Source organism: Puma concolor, chromosome B4, assembly GCF_028749965.1.
Source record: "Puma concolor isolate L17-30 chromosome B4, mPumCon1.1.hap2, whole genome shotgun sequence".
NCBI lineage: Eukaryota > Metazoa > Chordata > Mammalia > Carnivora > Felidae > Puma > Puma concolor.
This window is the reverse complement of record NC_141673.1, coordinates 113,048,937-113,072,178: the sequence shown is the minus strand read 5'-3', so window position 1 is coordinate 113,072,178 and position 23,242 is coordinate 113,048,937. Positions and strand designations below refer to the sequence as shown.

At 40.5% G+C, this 23,242-nt stretch overlaps 1 protein-coding gene and 1 long non-coding RNA gene across 5 annotated transcripts in view; both read right to left on the bottom strand.

Annotated features, from left to right (window-relative positions):
• NRP1 (neuropilin 1) overlaps positions 1 to 23,242 on the bottom strand; it is a 138,120-nt gene that overhangs the window by 18,065 nt on the left and 96,813 nt on the right. For 2 of the 4 annotated variants that reach the window (XM_086714608.1, XM_086714609.1), the window contains exons 8-11: positions 19,922 to 20,066; positions 12,509 to 12,840; positions 7,813 to 7,957; positions 4,314 to 4,418 (exon numbers count right to left, since the gene is read on the bottom strand). In XM_086714608.1, coding sequence (XP_086570734.1) covers positions 4,314 to 4,418; positions 7,813 to 7,957; positions 12,509 to 12,840; positions 19,922 to 20,066 — 727 coding nt within the window. The remainder of the gene's footprint in view (positions 1 to 4,313; positions 4,419 to 7,812; positions 7,958 to 12,508; positions 12,841 to 19,921; positions 20,067 to 23,242) is intronic. The other 2 variants (XM_086714610.1, XM_086714611.1) reach the window with 1 other exon arrangement.
• LOC147579423 (uncharacterized) lies at positions 13,491 to 19,915 on the bottom strand. Its single transcript, XR_015253920.1, has 2 exons — positions 19,538 to 19,915; positions 13,491 to 18,724 (listed from the first exon to the last, which is right to left on the bottom strand). It is a non-coding gene; the product is annotated as an uncharacterized LOC147579423 (long non-coding RNA).

The following is a 23,242-nucleotide window of genomic DNA, read 5'->3' as shown; positions in this document are numbered from 1 at the left end:
GCATTGGGGATAATAAGCATTAAAGAAGTGCTGCATGTGTGCATACATCTGTTAGAGGCGAACATTTTCCACAGAAAATCCTTCCTTTAATTCCGCCTGTAGTAATTTGTTTTACTTAGATTTTGTCCACCACGATATCAAGTTCAAATAAACCACTATTTTTTACTCAACACATTTGCTCATAAAGCATCCAGGCGGTATGGACAGTTTGAGACTTTGTTCCAAGGGCATTCCCTGGTTCCCAGGCTAAGCGTGCTACACCATTGTGACAGTGAAGGGCAAAAGCCTCCACAAGTCCCCAGTGACTTGGGAATTAAACTTGACCTGGGCCTCTTAAGCTTCAAATAGTTTCCCAAGGTTTCAGATGCGTGCCTTCAGGGGCGGTGTAGGGCTGCTCCCCACAATCTATTTTGAAAACTGTAGGTTTAAGAGGGCGACAGCAGTTCCTCCTTTCTTTTGCTGCTGTAGTTGTTTATTTTTCCCAAGGACAAATATTCTGCCCAGTGTGTGATTTGGAGAAGCTGCAGAAAAAGTTCACAGGCCCAGAGAACTGGAAGTTTGCACAAAGAATATCCTGAATGTTGTGAGCTCTCAATCAGTGGGGCAACTTTGGAATTCCTGGTGAGGGAACCAGGTGCTGATTTAGCTCCACCCTCTTTTCTTCTGCACCCTGGCGCTTCCATTTTCTGCTCCTCCTCATTATTACACTTCTGGTTCTGGTTTAGTTTTTTTAATGTTTATTTATTTTTGAGAGAGAGAGGGAGGGGCAGAGAGAGCTGGAGATACAGAATCTGAAGCAGGCTCCAGGCTCTGAGCTGTCAGCACAGAGCTAGATGCGGGGCTCAAACCCATGAACTGCAAGATCAGGACCTGAGCTTAACCAACTGAGCCACCAGGTGCCCCTACACTTCTGTTTTAAAGTCGTGTTCTTGAACTTGCCAAACACAAGAATCACGTGAATGCTGGTTGAAACTGCAGCTGCCAATCTGCCTGTCCTCCTTGGAACTCCTTGAACCAGAATGTCCAAAGTTCAGGCCTTGAAATCTGAATTTGCAAAATCTTCTCAGGTGAGGCTTATAACTGACTAAGTGCAGGGGAAACACCGGTTTGCTGTTTATTACATAAGGTGTTGGAGCCATTTCTCCTTATGTGTATCTGTTTTGCAGATTATGATCAGAGATAATCTATTTGTTACCCCAAGAGGGAAAGCCCAGGGCAGACTCAGGGGAAGGACATGGGGTGGGCTCATGAGTATCAGGGAAAGTTTGGGAGGTGGTTATAAGGTGCCATTGTACAGCTTCCAGTAGGATCATTCAATAAAGATGTGTGATCATCTCTATTCTGGCCAGGTCCTAGTTTCACCCTGCAGCTTCCACAGAGCAGAAATCATCCAGATCATGAATCAGAGAGCCGTAAAATCATGCTCTTGGGATGGTTTGAAGATTTTGGAGCTAATCGACTACAGCACCAAGTCATGTTACCCTTGCTTTCCCAGCAAATACGCTGGATGAGCGGTCACACGTGTGCGTGGCCTCAATGAGGCAAGCACCAGGAAGAAAGAATTATATATATTATGGGTTAAGGAGGTGAATCTATAATGGCAGAATTGGAGGGAGGCCAGAATACATTAGCATTCTGTTCCCAGTGGTCTCAAGGGAGAAAGACTCAAGGTGAAAATTCACTTTTTAAAACTGATATGCATTATCAGTTTTGTTGTACGTTGGGAGCCAAACTCTGATGTTGGGTACGCACAGACCCAATGAGAAATTTGGCCTCCCGGTGCCTTTGAAGCTAATTGTATTATCTAACGACTTCAACAGCATTTGCAAATGAGTAACTTCAGGGGTGAATTTTCACCTTGGCAAGCAGTGTGGGAGAGCAAAATCTCTCCTCATTTCCATGCATTTTTGTAGATTTCACCTGGAATTCAGTGTTGTTTGTAAGTAATGAGCATTTTGCTAAAATACTTATTTGCCACTATATTCAAAGCAGCCAACCCAGGAGGAGAAATTAAAGGGACACCATCTGCATTAAGGAACCAAACACCATGAAAGAGAGCATTCATCCTAATTTCCACACCCCCTCCTATCAGGATAAGGTGAGGATGCTTTCACTTTGGCTCCATTACACTCAACGTGCCAAGTTTGAGGCTCTGTCAGCAAAGCCTGTGACTGAAGGAGCAAGGAGTGTGTGTGAGCCTAGGATGTGAGCTGTTTCCATGCAAGGTGATACCTGGGTCAGGGAGGATTTTGCTACTTGCAGAAAAGCTTACATAGGAGCACACCCTTTCTCAGAAAAGGAGAACAAGTAACTTCATAAAGCAAAACAAGTAAAAACAGCAACAAGAAGAAAACCCAAAACTGGCCGCAATGCAATAAATGAATTTGAAACATGAGACGCCTTCTGAAATCACCTCTTCTTGATGGGGGCGTAGAGCAGGCATTATCAATACCTCTGGAAGTTCTTAATATATGTCTGATTCATAGAAATGTTGAGACAAACGGGCTGGCTCAAGAAAATAACTTTTTTTTGCCATTGTAATATGTAAAAAAGAAAAAAAAACTAGAACTTTTTTCTATCTCACCAATAAATGATGTTAAATGCTGTAGATAAACTATAACCTTGTACATTTAAAAGACTGTCAGTGTTTCTACTATAAATGACCCATTTTCTGTGGTTTGTTACTCATTTGGCATACATAATTTGCTCCAGGCTAACATACTTGCCCTATTTCATTCAAAGGGTTCAGCTTCAATTGATTCAGTCATGAACTGATCCAAAAATGAGAAGGTTGGTTGTTCTGATATGAGAAGTAAATCTGAGGCTTTGTTTCTAATCAATATTAACTGACCACTTTAGGGTTTATAAAGAAAAGAACCTTCTCCACAAGAGGGCAATTGAAAGGGTATACTGTGATGACTACAGTCGTTCCTTTTTATGAGGAATTTCACTACAGATGTGTGACAGGGTCCACAAAGAGCCTGAGGTCTGTGTCAGGGTGTTTACAAGCAATCCTGGGAAGGTTCCACAGGACCTGGTTCATAGAATGGTACTCTGTTCTTAACATCAGGTGTAGGGTTTTCAGCTTGAACTTGACATCTCACAAAGAAAATGCCTCTACATTAATTAATTTTTGTGGCTTTTGGCTGCTTACACACAAGATTTGTTTTCAAAAGCCCAACATTTATTGGCCCTATGACTGTAAGTGATTAGCCTGGAAATTTGGAGGGAGACAGCCTTAGGAGCTGGGATTTAAATGTAAACCAAGTTCATGGTACTATGTCTCTGAGCTACATTTCACCTCTTATTCTATCTGAGTGCCGAGCTCTCTTGCTCCTTCAGAGGAGAGCTTTTGAAGTAATTGGAAATGTACTGTGGGACATTTCCTTCCAGATTTTTACATTAATGCATTAGCCAATAACATGGCACTATTATGAAGTTACATGGTAACGCCTTCAGTTTCGCCCATGGAAATTAATTATGTGGGCTCTCTGAGTCCCCTCTGGCTAAAAATACAGACCTGTATCCAAGGGCTCATGTTTAATCTAAAATGAGAGTCAGATGCTATATGAAACTGCATTTGACCCAAGTGGCGATAAAGGTCCCACAGTGCCTTTGGCAACAATAGGGTGAAATCCTACTGCCTTGGCCAATTTCCAAGTGGTACAATCCCATTTCCCCACTTGTCTAATATTTCCTCTGCCATTCCAAGTAGAAGAGAAGGTCACTTTGTAGCTCTTAGGGTTTTAGAATGTTATGGAGTAATACTCTAAATTAATTAGTGAGGTATTTGGCACACACCGTCCCTGATACATTTGCTAGTGGTTGCTGATGTGAAATAAGAAGTAATTCTGCCTTTGTAAATTTCAATGTAAAATGATTTACAAAACCCTAACTTAAAAGCTGCATTTCAAATATAAGCCTAATTTCATCAATTAGTTGGGTAAAGGTTCCACTCAAAGCATTTTCCCCTTGTTCAAAAATGAAAATAAACATTCCAAAGTGTGTGGTTGTGTAGCGGTGGTGCACGTGTTGTGGGGGTGGGGGTTTGAAGGTGAGGATGAGTTTAGCACATGGAGCCATAGAGAAATTCTTATGGAATTAAGAAAATCCTAGCCTCTGGCTCTGAAAATGGCTAAAATAATTGTGTCGAACGGCGGCGGCAGACGGCATGAGGAAAGGAAGCAGTGACCCCAGTTGATGATGGCCGCCACCGTGAGGAGCTACACAAACATGAACAGACATGCACTAGCAGGTCTCCACTACGACATAACTGAAATGGCACAGCAATGGGATGAAGATGGTTTCTGCACCTGTGAGCTGGAAGTCATCACCTGTTCCGCTGTGGCAGTTGGCCTGGTCATCATCACACTCGTCCACCAGGTTCCCGTTGGGAGTGGTCGGTCCAGCTGTAGGTGCTGAAACAAGATCCAAGGATTACTACCTCACACCTCCGAAATGTATTTGCAAGGCTCTGGCTATTGAGTCTGCTAACACCTTTGCAGAAAACTCTAATCCGTGGTAAGAAGGCCAGGAGCATGATTCACCTCCCTTTCAGGAGCTAAATCTACTTGGATTTGGCAGAATTCGTTGGGGACTGCTTTGTTTTGGTATTTGATCCATATCTGTTCAGTAGAGCTGGCTGCCCTAGCATTTTATACATTGCTATCTACATAAACATCCTTTTTGTGAAAAGTGCTTGCATTCTCACTGGTTATTTATTCATGACCCTGGAATTGAGAACTTTGATGACAGAGATTCTGCTTCAACTGTTTTTCCTTACATTCTCAATGGGCTAGAGAATTCGCCTGTCATGAATTCCTTTACTTTCTTAGTATTAGCTAAGCTTGCTAGGTTTGTATTAGAATTTTTCTCCAAAAGGGAGTCTCAAGATTCACTTTTAGTACAATATTGTTCTTTAAAAAAAAAAAAAAAAGAAAGAAAGAAAATTGTGAATGACTCCATTTCCCTTTAAGTAAGCTTCTCAACTTGGGATCCCCCTCTCCAGAGCAGGTGTTTGAGAGGAGCTGTCTTAGATGTCCTGGGGTCATTTTCCCTTAACTCCCGGAAGACTGCATTCCACTGTGGACAGGTATTCCTGTATCTTTGAGTGTGTAGTTGAAAGGTAGCCAACATTAATCAAAGACTGCTTTTGAAGTTCTTTAAACTTAGTTTGGTCTATTATTTTTCAGCCTGTTACTCATTCTTGCAATCTGTTTAATATTTTACAGTTTTTGGCATTACCTTTCACTTTGCAAGGCTTGAGATAATGTACAGCTCTCAATGTCTGAGAACCAGACAAGATACTGGGAGTGGGGGCCTGTTCTCTAATAGCTTCTGGCCATGTGTCTGGGAATGTGTTGGTAACTGCTTCTTTCTCAATAAAAAAATTGATAGTCTTTGTTATTGTGCTTAATTACTGAGCAGAGTTATGACAAATATAGAAATGTAGCTAGGAGCGCCTGGGTGGCTCAGTCGGTTAAGCGTCTGACTCTTGATTTCGGCTCAGGTCATGATCTCATGAGATGGAGCACTGTGTCCAGCTCTGAACTGACGGCACAAACCCTGCTTGAGATTCTTTCTCTGACCCACCCCCCTCTCAAAATAAATAAATAAGCATTAAAAAAAAAAAAAAAAGAAAGAAATTTAGCTAGCTTCAACTTCCTCAACTGCCCAGAGCACACACTAGGAATGTGTACAGAGAATGTGCACAGTGTTTAGGCACACCATCTAGACTTTGTGAAATGCATACACACACATTTTGGGCTCCACATACTGCTATCAGTGAATCAGTGGAATCCTTCCTGCTAATCCAGATACTTGTATTCACTGAGTTATCTGCCACTTTTAAGTATTTTAAACTCTCTATTCATCTGCATTCCTTATGGGATTTGTAAAGGAGGAATTCCTCATTGGAAGTGGCCCAGGGTAGTACCTGGTTTAAATTTAAAAAATAGAAAGTGAATAATTTTTATTTCCCAATTTTACTACTTGGATATATTTTATCTTCTGTGATTCTCTAATTGTGTCTTATAAATGCTAGCCCCAAACAGGACAGACACTTGCAGAAGGCTCAGCTATATCTCACTGTCTTCCCGTATCCCTCTAGGTATGTCCCATGGCACAGTCATGAAGCAGATATTTTAATAGGGCCTGTTAATCATTTTAAGGAAGAAAAAAAAAAAACACTCCCTTTCACAGATTGTGTCAAAAAGTTTTGACATTACTTTCCCCGGATGTTGGTTTCTCTTATGGCTAAGGGCAACTTCCTCACTTTTGTGAGTGCTTGGAAACATCTGTGGCAAATCTCTTCACCAACGATTTGTACCTCTCACTACAGAGTTGACACTGGCAAACTGCCACCAGCCTCAGTCTTTTCAGCCATCCATTCATTCCACCTCTTAAATCAGTGTTGCTTTCTAGAATCCAGGCTGATGACCTGCATCATGGCAACCGACTCCCTTTTCCAGATGAACACGTTTCCCAGTAAATGGAACAAACATTGTCTGCAGTGGGTTCAATCTGCCCATCCCTTTTTGTTTCTTGGTATCTTTGCCAAAGTCCTGGCACATAGTCATTCTTAGTCTGTGCTGATAGTGACTGGATAATTCAGAGGTCTGAGATATGACTACAGATAAGGAAACAACTACACAATAAAGAATGGGAGATAATGGCCTGCTTTAAAATAAATACATACAAAAGTAGCTATGAATTATTCATTAGTGTGGTGATTTATAGCTTCAGATTCTTTAGTGCATAAGAAAAGTTTTATGATGTTTAATGTGCTCAAGAATGTAATTATATTTGGGTAGCTCAAAACACAAATAATTTTGAAACCACAAGAAGGTGATATTAAAAAGCATTCTTTGAAACAACCATGAGCATATGCTCAATTGATTAACATCTGGGTACCAACAATAGCCATTCTTTGAGCTAACCTAGAGAAAGACCTTTATGGGGATGGAAAAGTTGGTTACTCTTTATGCCCAAATCTAAGGCAGATGGGAATTCTAATGCACAAAAGCATTAGATGGTACAATAAACAACTATCATATCATTTTTCAAACATTCCTTTTATTTATTATGTGATTAAAAAATGCAGAGGTAAGTGCAGTTCTGAGGTCAGTGTGTGAGCTGAATTTGTCCTTGAGACGACTTTCATATGATAAGTGTATGCAGTAATATCCTCAAACAGACCTCACCGTACATTCATACATATTATCTCATGTAAAGTTTTGTTTCTCTGCAGTAGCCTAAGCAGTTCATTCAAGATAATGGTGGTGGTTCTGTCTGTCAAATGCTGTTTCCCACTAGTATGAGATGGCAGTCAACACTGCAGACAGAAAGTTGAATGGGACACAGATGGCTAAACAACACTTAAAAGTCAAAGGAATTAGTGATTGCCAGGGGTCTAGGGGAAATTGCTTGATGGGTGGGGGTTTTGCTTTGGAACTGGATAAAAGTGGTGGTCGCAAAAATAACTGAATGTACTAAATGCCACTGAATTGTTTACTTAAAAATGGTGAATTTTATGTTATGCAAATTTCACCTCAGGAAACTTAAAAAAGTCAAAGAAGGCAACCCAAAGAATCTGAGGAGAGTTCCACAAACAACCAATACAAAAGTGGGATTCTGAAGGCACTGTTTGGTGGAATGTGCTAGAACGTCGAGCCTCACAGACTGACAGGCACAAGGTAGGATCACCCAGGGGAAAAAGCTGGCAATTTTCAGCCATGCCATCAGGGGCATAAATGCATGAAGAAAGAGATTAAAAAGTGGGAAACTAGAAGGGACTCGGGACGTTGTAATTACCTTCCACTTCACAGCCCAGCAGCTCCATCCTCAGCCCCAGTCCTCCATGAGTGGCTCTCTCAGGGTAGATCCTGATGAATCGTGTGGAAAGAGGTGGAAAAGTCCGTAGCTCTGGTGTATCGTAGTTGTTGTTTCCTTCAAAAGACTGAAGTAGGAGAAACACCATTATCAATAAAACCTCCCTTTCGGTAGAGGAATCCCTCCTTCAGGACTCTTAATAGGGCAGAGAAACAGACCCCATCCCACCACCTCGTACATCGCTGACATGTCTTTCATAAATGAGAAAGGGGGGGAAAAAACAACTAAAGCTTCTCTAAGAAGTGACAGATGTCATTTCTCAGAAACTTTGAAGTACACACTGAGGCTATACCAGAAGCTGAGGATTTAATGAGACATGTTTTCAATGCTATGCTGATGTGCCTTCAAGAAGTGACACTTCTACCACCTCCTTGAGGTGGAGGAAGAGAAGTCAGGAAGAGAAGCTGCCATTTTTCAGAGCTATGTTAGACACCACATTTTCAGTGACGACTCCTGTTACATTCTCTTAAAGAAGCGGGTCCTAGTTTGCTAAAACCTGTAGAAGAGGGAGTGATTAAATTCCTGAAGAAGGAGATATTAAATTTAATGTAGTACAAGTGCTATTTAGTTAGGAACTGGGGTTATTCCAACTCACTGAAATTGCTATTTACTTAAGCAGAACCACCAGTTGGAGGCATTTGTAGATAAAAGAGCCTCTCAGGAAAGTAACAAGGGTCCTGGCTATCAAGTGAGGCTCTGAGGCCTGGCTGAACTGCAGTGTGAATGGGCTCCTTTTTTTGAAATACATTCCTGACTTGAAGTCACTGTGACATTCTTCAGGGGCCAGGCCACCCATTGCCCGTGCTGCTACTTGATTATTTTATTTCCCTTTTTACATTGACAGGAAGGTCAAAATCCTTGAGTGGAATCATAAGAAAATGGAACAATAATTTTTTCAAGAAATAGATAAGCCTTCTTCTATCCTCTTCTCCCAACATTATTCTTTAATCCTACCCCTAAAGGGAGGTGGGGAGGGAGATTAGGAAAATCAAGTTGCCTTATCATTGCGAGTGTCTTGTTATACATGAAACATCGCATCATGTTTCCTGGTGCAAGGCGTTGTTCTAAGTGCTTAAAGTATATTAATTCATTTAATCCTCAAGACAACTCCTTGAGGTACATTCTATCATTATCCTCAGTTGACAGGTGAGGCACAGAGAGGTCAAGTAATTTGCCCAAGGCTATACATACTGTAAGTGTCAGAGCCAGGATTCAAACCTAGGCAGTCTTAACTGGGGCCCTTCACCACACTGCTATGATGCCTCTGCCCTTAGAAATAATCATGTCTAATCTCATTACATTCAGGTAACTGAGGTCTATAACCAAGGCCACATACTTAGTTTCCTTAATTTTTCTTTAAATGTATTGCAGTTTGGGTTACTGACTGGTAGATTAAATTGAGTGGATGGCCAGCCACCAGGCCATGTCAGTCAGGAGCAGGGACCATACCCGATTCCTGGATCAAGATGTCATAAGCCAGCAAAAGATGTGATCATTCAGTGGTAGAAATATCAGGGCTAAAAGGGACACACAAGTAAGTGAAAACAGACGGATTGGGTTGACTGTGATCTGGCCAGAGGTCCTCTGAGTTCCAGAAATAAATTAATTGGTCCTATCCAATCCAGAAAAGTCTCCAGAAATCTAAAGGACGTGGTTAACACAGACTCGCTTCTTCCCCTAAAGCTGCCTTCTCTTATTTTGAAGAGTAAAATCATTATTGGGGTTCTGCACTCTTGATGGAACACAGTTGCTTCCAGTAATTGGGAATCTGACATATATTATTGTTAGGCCCAATTAAGTGTCGTCAGTGAGATATAATTATAATGAAAACAACATTACTATGCATGCCTGTTCTATGTTAATATAGCTCCAACAATCACAGGAGAAAAGCACTTATAGCTATAGACTCCCAGCTCTTCTTCTAATTTTAACTTGAGTAAAGAATTAGGACAATGTAGAAAATGATAAAAGCTGTCCGTGATGAGCTGGAAAGAATATTAGCAGCGAGGATCTATATGGAAATGAGCTAACACTGCTAACATAAGATCGTTTATGAAATATCTTTGTGTCCTGTTACTCACCGTGGTTTAGAAGAAGAGGAATTTGAGCATTTAGATCTCCTCTCTGCTTAATTCAAAGACTCTGATATACCTTGTCCATCATGTACTACTTGAGGGTAGGAAGTGAGGAGCAGGATATAGGGGATTTTATAGCCATCAAAGTACTGTTTTATTCATAAAACCCAGTACTCATTCTACTATTACACAAAAGATACTTGGCATCCTAAGCAGGTGACCTTCATTTGTAAGTTTAAATAGAGTATGTTTTAAGTATCATTATACAATTTAGTAATATGCACTGCACCTAAATTGAAGGCTTTACCCATGTCCTTTTGCATCTTAAAGATTTTATTTAAGGAGAAGGACATGTCAGGAATGACAGATTAGGCTCTACGTAAATAATTTAGAGGCTTTTGTGGTTTTAAATATCATGGGATGATAATGACGGATAAGAACATATTTGAGGAGAAAAATCTCACATACTCATGAGTGGAGTTTTTTGTTAAGATTGAAACCTGTGTGCTGGCTCCTGGTGGAATTCTATGCACAATGTACTACAGTAGAGTGATAGCTTTAGACTTAATTGCAGACTCGATGAGGCACCTTATCCAAAGCATATGGTAATTTGTTTTCTTTCTCTCCTAGAACCCTCATGTTGAAGGTGTCACAACACCTGCTGTTGTCACAACAGCACCAGGATGCTGCTGATGTGTGGCATATTCACACTTTGTGACAAAGTCAGAAGGCTCACAACTCCTCTGAAAAGATGGGCTCTTAAGGGGAACTCCGGTTTCTGGTGTTTATTTTACTTTTTCTTTTATCAAAACAAGAGGGGCAGACATAAAGGGGGTGGGGAATGAAATGAACACAAGAAGGAAAGTAGCTGTAATGTAGATTTAAAAAAAAAAAACACTGGAAATTGTTTAGAAACCACAAGTTAAGTAGGGGTGAGATGGGAGAGAGATTCTTACATTTCCGACAGCATCATCACTGTCAGTGGCCTGCCACACTGGTGCTGACCACGGCCTTGGTGGACAGGTAGCCAGTGGGGACAGGTGGTCTCTGCAGAGTCCAGCTTCTGGACAGAGGGGGATCTGGCTGTGCCATTGGGCTTTTGTTTCCTGCCTGCAAAGCCCTTGGCCTGAGTCACTATATTCAAGGCACATCACCACAGTCGTTTAGAGTGGGACCAAGGATAACGTTCCCTCCAATGGGCTAAAATCTTTTCACAAAAGGAGTAGGTCCTGAGCAAAGCAGAGATGCAAAAGCTGGGATGGAAAGCCAGTTGTGTTGGGTGTGAGAAGTGCCATCAGCTGAATACTTCCCTCAGTGCACACAGAACTGATGGTCTATGGGTTGTTACTTATTCACACTCAAACCAGCCATCATCAGGCCTAGCTGGTGTTGTGTGCTCAGAAAATGCAAATCAGTGCTCACTTCGGCAGCACATATACTAAAAAAAAAAGAAAATGCAAATTAGTTTGACCACCAGCCTAAGTAAAACATAATCCCTAAAGAATCTGTTTGGTTAAAAAAAAACCGATACCACGTGTTGTGATGAATGTTGGAATATCTCCCTTATCATTGGATCAAGAGCCAAGTGTATTTTAAAAGGTTCCAAGGCATAAAAAAACATACTCAAGCATTATTCACAAAAGCCAAAAAGCAGAAACAATGAAAGTGGCAATAGGTGGATGAATGGATACACAAAATGTGGTATGTGCATACAGTAGAGTATCATTCAGCTTTAAAAAGAAATGGAATCCTGTTGCTCCAAGTTGAGGACACTGTGCTAAGTAAAGTAAGCCAGTCACAAAGAAACAAATATTGTATAATTCCACTTATGGGAGGCTCCTGAAGAAGTCAAATTCACAGAGACAGAAAGTGGAATGGTGGTCGCCAGGAGCTGGGGCATCAGGAAATGGGAGTCATTGCGGGGTGGGTGCAGATTCTCAGTTTTGCAAGATAAGGAAGTTCTGGAGATCGGTTGCACAGCAGTAGGAATGTACCTAACACCACTGAACTTTACATCTGAAAAGTTTAAGATGGTAAATTTTAGGTTTTGTGTATGTCACCACAATTAAAATGTTAAAAAAAAAAAACAACAGCAACAAACCCCCCCCCTCCCCCCAAAACCACTTAAATGAGGGATGGGTGAGAGAAGGGAAAAGGGATGGGGGTGGGGCAGTGGCTAACAGATTAAAATCTGTTGAGAGATTCTGAGTTTCTGCTGGGTTGCCCTGTCAGTCCCCAGGCTCCCAGGCTCTGGGCCGCCCTGTCTCCTGAGTGTCGAGCTTTCCCCTGTTCCCTAAGGAAGGAAAGGCGGCCAGCAATGTAATTCTTTTCTGCGTTGATCTCAGATACCACTTTTAGCATCTCATTCCTGTCTTCCCTAGAATGGGGGTCTTACGGACAACATCCACACTTCCACTGATGTCATGGCTTAAAAGAAATACAAAGTCGTACTTCCTCAGGAAAATGCTGGAGGTCCTGGATTTAAGTCAATGACATGAGAAAGGACTTCCTCCCCAGCAGCTGCTCCCATCCCTGGATCTCACCTTAGCCTTGCGCTTGCTGTCATCCATGATCATTTTCCAGTCTGAGCCATTGTTGCTGTACCCGATCTTGAATTTCCTCATGAACACCTTGTTTTCCCTGTGCTTCCCCCCCTGAATGATGATGCCCCTCACAATCTTCTCTTCCCCCAGGTCCACTTGGAGCCACTCGTTTATGTATGGGTGAGGAGCAGGTGGCAGTGCCCAGCCGGAGCGACTGGTTACCAGGCGAATATTTTCAGGCATCCAGTTTCTGTCCCCTTGGTTTGATGCTGTTATCTGGGAGTCAGAGATAAGTCCAGACACCATACCCAACATGCCAGAGCAAGGATAATCTAGAGGGTGGAATGAAATAGATGATGTAAAATGATTTTCTATAACTCTCCATGCTTAGAAAGAGAATACCACAGACTGAATAGGAACATTGTACCCATTCATATACATTTTTAAGTCTCTGGATCATTTGACATTAAACCAAAGCTCTCCCTCCCTCAAACCTTTCTCCTAGACTTATAGCACTCCCTCCCACACTCACATTCCAAGAAGGAAACTCTTCCGTGAAGATAGACATTTCCCCATTTTTGAGTTCTTCCAAGCTTAATGTCAAAGTACTGATGTTCCAGTCCCTTTGGTATCTAGAACTTAGCCCTAGATCCAGTACAGGCCCTGCCCAACAGAGGTTCAGTTTATGATAGGCTGGAGATAGGAAATCAGTAATTCCAACAGCCGGAGGCTGTCCTGCCCACCCCTTTTCTAACTGCTTTAGGAGCTTTCCACACGAAAATCCCATTGTCGTCACAAACGTACCATGTCCAAACCCAAATGGTCCTTTTCCCCTTGATACTGAATCTCTTTATCAAACTCTGTGTTTTAACCAGTGGAACCGCCAACCAGCTAGTTTCTGCCTAGTCATCTAGTCATTCTCTATTTTATATATTCCATTCCTGTTCCGCTACTAAATCCTGTCATATTTTCATTAAAAAAAAAAAAAAAAAAAAAAGTATGTTGGTTGGTCCTGCCTTGTGGTCCTCATTTCCTTTTGGCATTACTCTGGTCTGCACCCTCCTGGCCAGGGTGCTAACTGGTCTGGTTGGCTTGTCAGACCCCAGTTATGAATCTATACCATCCATAACTGCCAATTCACTTTCCATAAAAATCATTTTTTTTTGCAATGTCATTCTTAAGCTCAAAAATCTTCCATTGCTAAGTAAAATAAGCCAGACACAAAAGGACAAATATTGTATGATTCCATTGATGTGGGGTATGGAGAGGATTCAAATACACAAAGAGAGGAAGTAGAATGGTGGCCACAGGAACTGGTGGGAGGCAGGAATGGGGAGGTGGTATTTAATGGATACAGAGTTTCAGTTTGTGATCATGAAAAGCTCTGAAGATGGAGTGTGGTGATGGCTGCCCAATAATGTGATTGTACTTCACACAACTTAATTGTACACTTAAAATGGCCCAAATTATAAATTTTATGTGATGCGTATTTACCACAATAATAAAAGAAAGAGAGCTTTAAAAATTTTCCATGGCTCCCCATTATTTATAGGACTATATAAAAAGTCTATCCAGCCTTTGAAATCTTCATTTTGGTTTCATTCTGTTTATCTAATTTTGTTTCCTCTTACTGACAGCATATTTCAGTGAATCCATCTTTTTGTATACCCTAGATACAACCCTCATCATTATCTTTGCTCAAAATGTTCCTGCAGCCCCTTATCCTCCTGTTGACAGAGGTAAGTTCTGCTGAAATTTTAAAACCCACCTTAAACTCTTCATGAAAACTTCTGAAACTATTCTAGCCTTTATTCCAAACTCTCCCTTGTCAGAAATATGATTGCATGTGCAGAAAGTAGCACACAGTTTAGCATTAAATTGTTCTCTCCATGCTTTAAGATTGGTTATCTTGCATCCACAGCTAGATTATAAATTTCTCAAAAGCAACAAACAGCATCAGGGGCACCTGGATGGCTCAGTCAGTTAAGCATTCGACTTCGGCTCAGGTCATGATCTCAGAGTTTGTGGGTTCGAGCCCTGCGTCGGGCTCTGTGCTGCCAGCTCAGAGCCTGGAAGGAGCCTGCTTTAGATTCTGTGTCTCCCTCTCTCTCTGACCCTCCCCTGTTCACTCTCTGTCTCAAAAATAAATAAACATTAAAAAAAAAAGCAACAAAGAGCATCAGATCTTTTTACATCTTCTGCAGCAGTCCAAGTAGCTTCTGAGCATAAGGAGAGTATCAATAATTGATTAATTGATTGGCCACTTAATAACAAATCATTCAATTATTCTCCTTTCAAAACTGTACACCTCAATCAAGGACATGCATAAGAATGATAACCTATTTTTCTTTGAAACAACTCAATTCTGCATAATATAACTAAAATTTAGCTTAAAAAATATAGCCATCCTAAATGAGAGGCATGCATTTAATGAGATTAAACTGTGTCCATGTTATGAGCTGGTCCTTAAGAGTCAATTGCTCAGATACTTTCCAATGAGTTGTACATTTCAGGTCATGCCATTTCTTTATCCAAGCATTCAGTCCCGGCTCGGAATTATGCATGTCCTGTCTTCCATACTGCAGCCTTGAAAGCCTCTCCTCATTTTACCCAATTTGTGACAGGCATAAATAATGGAATAAAAAACTTTCTTATGGGGGTGGGATGGAGGGAGGCTTTCTTTCATTCTGTTCCCTCCACTAGGAAGTCCCCATTATCTTGCCCTTCCCACTACCTAAACCACTACAAATCTTGAGCCATTTTTGAATGCTACAATTTTCCCAATATTTCCCACTAGGCATGGTTTTCTTTCTATGAGACTCTTCTTTAGCACTTTATGTGCATTTCTCTATATTGATGACCCTATGCAGCTCTTTGGATTGCTGCTACTGGCCTCACCAGATTTTGTCTTTGAGGACATGAGCCAAGTCATATTTAAATTTTTTCTATGACTCCTTGAGCCCAGCTTTCTATGGTATTTACTTAACAAATATTTGATAAATGAATCAACTTATTAACACAATAAAGGCAACTGCCATTTTTCTCAAGCACCCTTTCCTGTAATTCAGTCACAGTAGCTGCTCTTGGCTGGGACCTGGATACAATAAATTCAATGAGGATTAAAAAAAATTATAAAAAGTATTTTACTGAAGGTCTATGAAATTGTAGTGCTAAAAATAGAAGTCATATTTTTGGTCACTGTGGTCACACCTGTCTGATTCAAAATCAGCTTTTATAAAGAAAATGTTTAGCTAGTAATAAGTACCAGATGTTACCATCTGGACAAAAACACAATTAACTTGAATATTGTAAGGAGAGCACAACCTTTACCAGATTAACGTCCTTTCTCTAATGCAGACTTGGCTAAAGCAGAGTTTACATATCAACAAACCTAGTGATGCCCAGCCCCCATTCTGCTAACATATCCACAGTACAGTTAGACCCTTGTTCCTTCTATAAGTCTGCCTCATCCAAAAAAGAACAGTGAAGAGGCACATTGATTTGCCTTTAACTAAAAATTAGCACTTTTAACAATGTTAAATAACAATTATTAATTCAACAATTTAATAACTCACTTTTAGCAATGATTAGGAGGAAAGTTACGCTAACATTTCAAGGTTTGAATAAGATGCTAGGATCTAGTTCTATTCTTCCATAGCAGGCTTGCTCAGATGTGCTTTAGCCTGGCTACATGTCAAATCCTTTGGAAATAGTGTTGCCAAATTTAGCAAACAATCAAAGAAAAACAACAAAACAGGAAACAGGATGCTAGACTAAATTAGAATTTAAAATAATGAATAATGTTTTAGTATAAGTATGTCCCAAATATTGCATGGGACATACTTATACTAAAAAATTCTTTGTCATTTATCGGCATCAAATTTAACTGGACATTCTGTATTTTACCTGGCAACCCTGTTTGAAAACTTAAAAAGCAATATTAGATGGAAGGGAGAGATGAGTTCTGTGGTGGGGAATTAAGGTGATTCTTTTCATTGATATATTATGGTAAAATTATACAGTTTTAATAGGAAAACTGAGATATACTGGTAAATCAAATACTCTGTTTTAGAGAATGAGAGGGATCATGATAACTGCATTTGATGGGTGAAACTGAGTGAGCATAATTTAATCTTCCCATGATGACTCAGGATATTGTGGCACCTGAGATCATCCCTCCAAACTTTGATTAACATAGGAACACACTGATGTGAGCAGAAGCACCAGTTAAGACACTTCTGGTTAACAAACACAAGTTAAATGAGTTTGTGGTATGTTCTCATACATCAAGCAGTAATCCTCCAAGATTATCTTCCCCACATATCCATATTTGCCGAAATGATGAAGCCTGCTTTGTCAAAATAATGAAAATGCTCCTTTGGGAATCACCTTTAAAACAGAATGGTTTTTGCTCCAATCTTGTTTTCTTTATATCTCTACATGGTGACCACACTGTATACTCTGGCTTCTCTAGGATTATTGTATTTCTAAAAAATAATTTCTGAATACAAAAATTAGGTTAAAACTTAAGGGCTCTGGAGACTTTGGAAGTCGAGTGATGTGTTCACAGGATAACTTAATTCAATAGTTTTTGTTTGTTTTAATCCAGTTTGAGTTAGGAATTGCCAACTGAAGAGGAGAGGGTGGTATTTTGAAATTCAGTCATTTGTGGATAAAACTGCAATTCATTCATCCATTCATTCATTAAAAAATAAATGTATTGAGCACTTGTTCCAGGCATACAGGATACAATAGAAAGTAAGGCAAACATGGCCCCTGCTTTCATGGATCTTACAGTCCAGCAGGGACACTGCAGCCTTGTTCTCTTGCATTAGTCTCTATTCTGAGGGGACTAGGGCCTCTGAAAGCTGAAAACTATCTGCTTCTGGTCATCAAGAAGAAAACTCTGCTTGCTGGGACTTTGTCCTAGGTTCAGTTCATGGAGTACCATTCACTGTGTAATTTACTGGGTACCATTTAGTTAACACTGACTCTAGGCCAAGTGTATTATAAATACTTTCAATTTAATCTTCATTACAGCTGAATTAAGGTTAATCTTACTGACCAGGAAATGGAGTTCAGAGGGACAAAATGTCTTGCCCATGGTCTCACATTCACCAAGTGGACAGTGGAGAGCGAGGCCTGGATAGATGTCTGCACACTTTCTGTCCACGTGACCATCCTTATAACATGCTGCCTTCCCAAAAATCTGCCTTGGTCAGTTATTTGGAGATTGTAGCTACCTTACTAGAGAGAAGTATCTAAAATATATCAGGGGTCATGATAAAAATATTAGCGCTATGAACTTAAAAGCAGTATCTTTTTTGGGAAAAAATAGCTCCTTAAAATAATAGTAAAATAAAATATATGTGAAAATAGTGTATGCTATTTTAGATATCTATGTGTAAATAAATAAACTAGACATTTAATTAGTCCTTTAACGTTGAGTCATGTAACATTTTTGGTTTTAAAAATCCAATAAAGTATTTGCCTTCTTCACATGTGAAGACTCACACACCTAGAATGAACTCTCAAGGAAATCCTTGTGAAAATGGAAAGAGAGGTTCAAATTTAAGTATGTTTTATTGAACTTCAGAAGAAGTTCTCTGAAGGAGAACTTCAGAAATCAGAGTTTAGACTACTACGTTTGGAGTCTTTACAAAGTTACTTCTTCTTCTTCTTCTTCTTTTTTTTTTTTTTTTTTTTTTGGTGCAGTGACATTAGATTAGAAATGAGCCAGAAATTATTTCCACCCTGACCTCAAATGGCCTTGTTTCTACAAATTTGTGAGCAACTTCTGAAATTTGTAATTCTCTGAAAATGACCTAGAACTTTTCTCATGTAACTGCTGATCAAAAATAAAGCCAAGGTTATATCTAACTTTTCAACATCCCTTCTTCCTCCAAACCTCTCTCCACCCAATTCCTGCCTCCAAGGCCTTGAACTTTCTTAGTCTTAGATCCTGAAACAATAAACAAACCTGTCTCTGGTATGGAAATAAATATGATTTTGGTAAAATCAGGTGTCAGTTATTACTTGCCAAAATGGACTCTCCTATAAACAAGGATAGTTTTTTTCTCCTTAGTTTTTTCTTGTGGCGCTCTTGTCCAAATGGCTTGTAATTTCATTGAAAATTGCCCAGGTGGTGGGGCTTTTGTTTTTGTTTTTGTTTTTTTTTTTTTAATTCAGTAGTTTCCTTGTCTCGATATAATTATCCTACAAAGGATAAAAATAAAAACAATAGTACTAGCATTCATGGAAGAAGAGATTAAATGTCCTAACTATGTACACTAACATAATATTAAAAGATAGTTCAGAGACTTTTAAAAGTGGTTCACTTTTAATTACTTTTTGGTGAATCAGTTACTGATTCCATTTAACTTTTAAACTTACACTGAAGGTTACATTGTACTGCTGTGTGTGTGTGTGTGTGTGTGTGTGTGTGTGTGTGTGTGTGAAACCTTTGCAATGTATTTACTTAAATGGTGAGGAATTGTGGCCTGACTAGTATTTACTTCAGAATACAGAATGGTGGCACAGGAAGATCAGTGAATCGCCAGAGAAATGCAGTGAGAGTGACAATGACGACAGTTCTTTTACTTCCAGCTCTGTCCCGAGCTGGCCCACTTTTTTAGCCATTTCGTGCCTCCAGAGTACACCTTCATCTCTGAAATGGGTATAATCCCTCTACTTACATCAATTTAACAGAGATTTTTTAAGTACTGTGAATGTCAGAAGAAACAAACAAAAAAAGAGGAAACATTGACCGATCAATTTCTAATATTAGTGTATGCATTCAACAAAAGAGGGATAGATATTGAGACAAAAAGTTGTCCAGGTAGAGTGAGTGAAGAGAGAAATTCTCATAAGTTAAACTCCTTCTTGACTGTGGCTGACAGAGCCACCCATAGGCATCAAAATGAAAAAGGTGGAGAGCATGCCATGCAGTAATTTTTCATTGCAAATCGACTAAGCACCTGTCAGTGTGCCCTGCACCCAGGAAACAGAGATGAAAAGCACAGTGCTCACCATCATGGAGCTTGGGGTCAAGTGGAAAGGTGTCGTTTAGCACCAGGCTGTGCTGAGCACTTTATATCCATGAGCTACTCCATTATCACAACAATCCTGCATGGTGCATGATGACTGTTTTCTAGTTGAGATCACTAAGGCTTTGAAAGACAATAAATTCCCTCACAAAATAAGCTAGTGAGGAGTATCAACAGGATTTGAATGCAGATGTCTAAACTCAAAGCATATGCCTTTAACCACCAACTGAAAATGACCAGATTTATATAAAGAAAACGACCAGCTTTATATAAAATTATAAAATTCCCATTCCTAAAATTATAAAAACTCCCTATATTGCAAAGCTTACATAAATCAAAACTGGGCCATCTTCAAGCTGGAACTCACCTGTTATCTTGCAGCCATAGACTTCAAACCTCATAGATATGCCAGTTTCCCAAGTCACCGGTTTGATTCGGACAAATCGAGTTATTAGTGGTTTAGGGAAAACTCCAAACACAACATCTGTGGGGTTGGTGTTTCCCTGAAAGATCTATATAGAAAAAGAAAGGGTCCTTTAATGACAGACTCTTCAGATTTAAGACAAATACAAAAATATGTTTCCACAAATGCCTATAAAAATTATTTATAATTTCAGCATTGCCCATCAAAGGTTGAGGTGGCATTAGTAATTTGTCATGTTTTTTTTTCAAATGATGGCAATCAGAAGAAATCACGTGTAATGTAGAATGTTGTCCTAATCATCCATTCAATTTTCTGAGATCCTAGAGACTCCAAAAGCACTATTACGAAGACAACATTTGTTAAAGGCTACCTAAAAAAGGCTATCCAAAAAAGTTGGAAATTATTAACTTTATCATAAGGACCTACATAATACTATAGATGGTGCATGGGAACTCACTCTATTTTACTTTCCCAGGAACCCCCAGAAGGAGTACTTTTTGAGTTCAGTGTAGGGTCTGGCTTTAAAAAAAAAAAAAATTTTTTTTTAACATTTATTCATGAGAGACAGAGCACAAGCGGGGAAGTGGGGAGAGAGAGACACACACAGGCCCTGAAGCAGGCTCCAAGTTTTGAGCTGTCTGCACAAAGCCCAACATGGGGCTCAAACCCACGAACTGTGAAATCATGACCTGAGCTGAAGTCAGATGCTTAACCAACCGAGTTACCCAGGTGCCCCCATAGGGTTTGGCTTTTTGAAAATTCTAGGTTGTATTCCCAGCTACAGCACTGTGTCAAGTAGCTTCCCCTCTTTTAACTCCATTTCTTGATGGGAAACTTTATCCCTGACACCAACTAAGTAATGATCTTTCATCTTTTTTGGATTTTGGTAAAATTATGTTTTAGTGGTCAAAATCAACACTGAGTTATAAATGATATGTAACTGGAAATCAGCTTTTCCAGGGCTCCTGCTTCTAGTTTTAAAAATGAGCCATTTTATTTTAAGAAAGATGAGGCTTGTAACTGCAAATGTAGTAAGTGCCAGTCATGAATGAGTTTCCCACAAGGATGTGTCGGGACTACTCTTCCTGGGCGTGGCTCCACTGCTGTGTTCTTCAGCAGGTTCCATGCTGGAACATCCGGCACTAGACCCACCTCAGGAGGAACTGAAAACCTCTACTTCCCTGTCTTTCACTTTGGCCCTGAACTGGGGATATCCCGTGTCAAAGTAAATCAGCTAGTGCTCTGCTTCTTACACAGCCACACCATATTCCTATTATGTTGTGTCACTTGAGCATTACTGAGCCCATTGGAGGCCTGGAGATTCCTCCCCACGTTTCCAGGTAAGTTCTCAGAGGAGAACCACAATTTCCCAAGACTTGTTCTTCCCCTGGGAGAAAGGACTTCTAAAGGTCGAGCTGATGTTTTTACTTCATTTAGCTTAAGTGGCCTGTGTGACTGAAGGTGGTCAAATGCTTTACAAAGTTGGCCGTTAGCCTGATCCCTCTCCAGAGATGGTTTAATATCATAATTTATCCTCGCCTGTGATGGCCTTTGGATTTCTGTCCTACTTCAGCAAATCTCTCTTGGAAACAATCTGTGTGGGAGCATTTTTGTGTGACAGAGAAGAATGGGCAGCTGCCAGAGGAAGCAGAGTCCCAAGCCATATAACGCTTGAAGGGTCAACAAGTCCACTTCAGGGAGAGCCTGACAGTCAGTTAAGAGCACTGCATGCCCCGGCACAGGCTGGGGGTGAACTCTGGCTCACACTGAGGGGACTTCACATTTGCTGAAAACCATGGAGGTACATACATTCCACTCAACATAAAGAGGGCTGCTGGCCTTGTCATTGGCTAAGAAAGCAGGGAAGGGGGTAGGGGTCAGTGTCTGAGAGGCCGCAAAGTAAAGGGAAAGGAGGGTGGACAACAATAACTGGACGCCAGGTGGACGTCTGGCTTGCATTTAGGTTCAATAAAAGTGCTCAGATGGATATCGCACCTATATCTTTGCTGAATCCTTCTTTATTCTTTCTGCCTCCCACTCTGGAAGCCCTTCCATGTGCCAGGATGTTCCCGGTAGTGGACCTAGAGTGAGCCCTGTGCATTGTCAGACACCCCCTCAGAACCTGGTGTGTGCTCTCGGACAGCCCCTTCTGGGCCATCCCAATGACTGATGGCCAGCGGCTGACGAGGACACCGTGGAGAAGTAGCACTCATGTTTTAAAGAAATGGCCTGAAGGCCTGAGGTCAGTTCTCCTTACTCTCCTTGCTGTGTCCTGGGCATTAGTATCTTGTTTGTTTGTTTGTTTGTTTGTTTGAAATTAAAGCATGTCTTCAAAAATATGTCAAGATTAAGTCATGAAACTTAGGGTCAAATTTTACTTGCTAAAGCTTCACAAATGTTGGCTGTGAGGATTTTTCTTCCCCAGATGGAGGACTGGTTCCATGTCCTCCAGGGCTAGTCAGTGGCCTTGAACTTGCTGTTCATAGACCTTCCCTCCCACAGGGCAACTGTCTATATATCTACTTTCATTTTGTCTGCCCTAAATAAGAGTGGGGGCTTTGCAGCTAATCAAAAGGAATTAACAGTTCTCTCACTTCACACTATGGCTCTTCTTAGCTCCAGACCCAGAAGGAGAAAATCAGGCCATGCATGCTCAAAACAGAGACAAGGACATGTTAATTGGCCTCTTCCCAAATCCTGAATTTCAAGTTACCTGGATCTTTGCTACTATCCTTATCATTTCTGTGCATTTTATTTGGCCTTCAGGGCAAGCTTTTAGTTTTGGGGAAACAGTGAATATGAGATCTCAGAAATCTTTTGATGAGTAAATCAGAGCAAGCATAACTTCAAATAAACACGCAGGCTGAGAAAAACAACTCAGTTCCAAATGATTTAGGGTAGGGCACCCAGGGCAGGGCATGGTTGGTGTGTCTTCTTTTGTTAAGAGCAGTGAGGAAGTAACATCATGTCATTTGTGTGATCTGAGGGAACACTGTGAACTGCCTTTCTTCTATTCATTTTCACATAAACGGCCAAACACTCTTGTAAATTAGTTTGTGAGCCACAGAGGGTAGATGAAAAGGAGTTTTCTAAAACCAGCCCATGACTGAGAGGAAGAAAGAAGGAATCTATGAAAGACAATGAAGAAACACAGGGAAGCAAAACAGAACAACTCCTCAGGTTCTAAAAAGACAGTGCTTATCCTATACATGCTCAGTGTCCCCACGGGAGGGTTAAAGTGATTCTTGAGTCTAACACTTAATT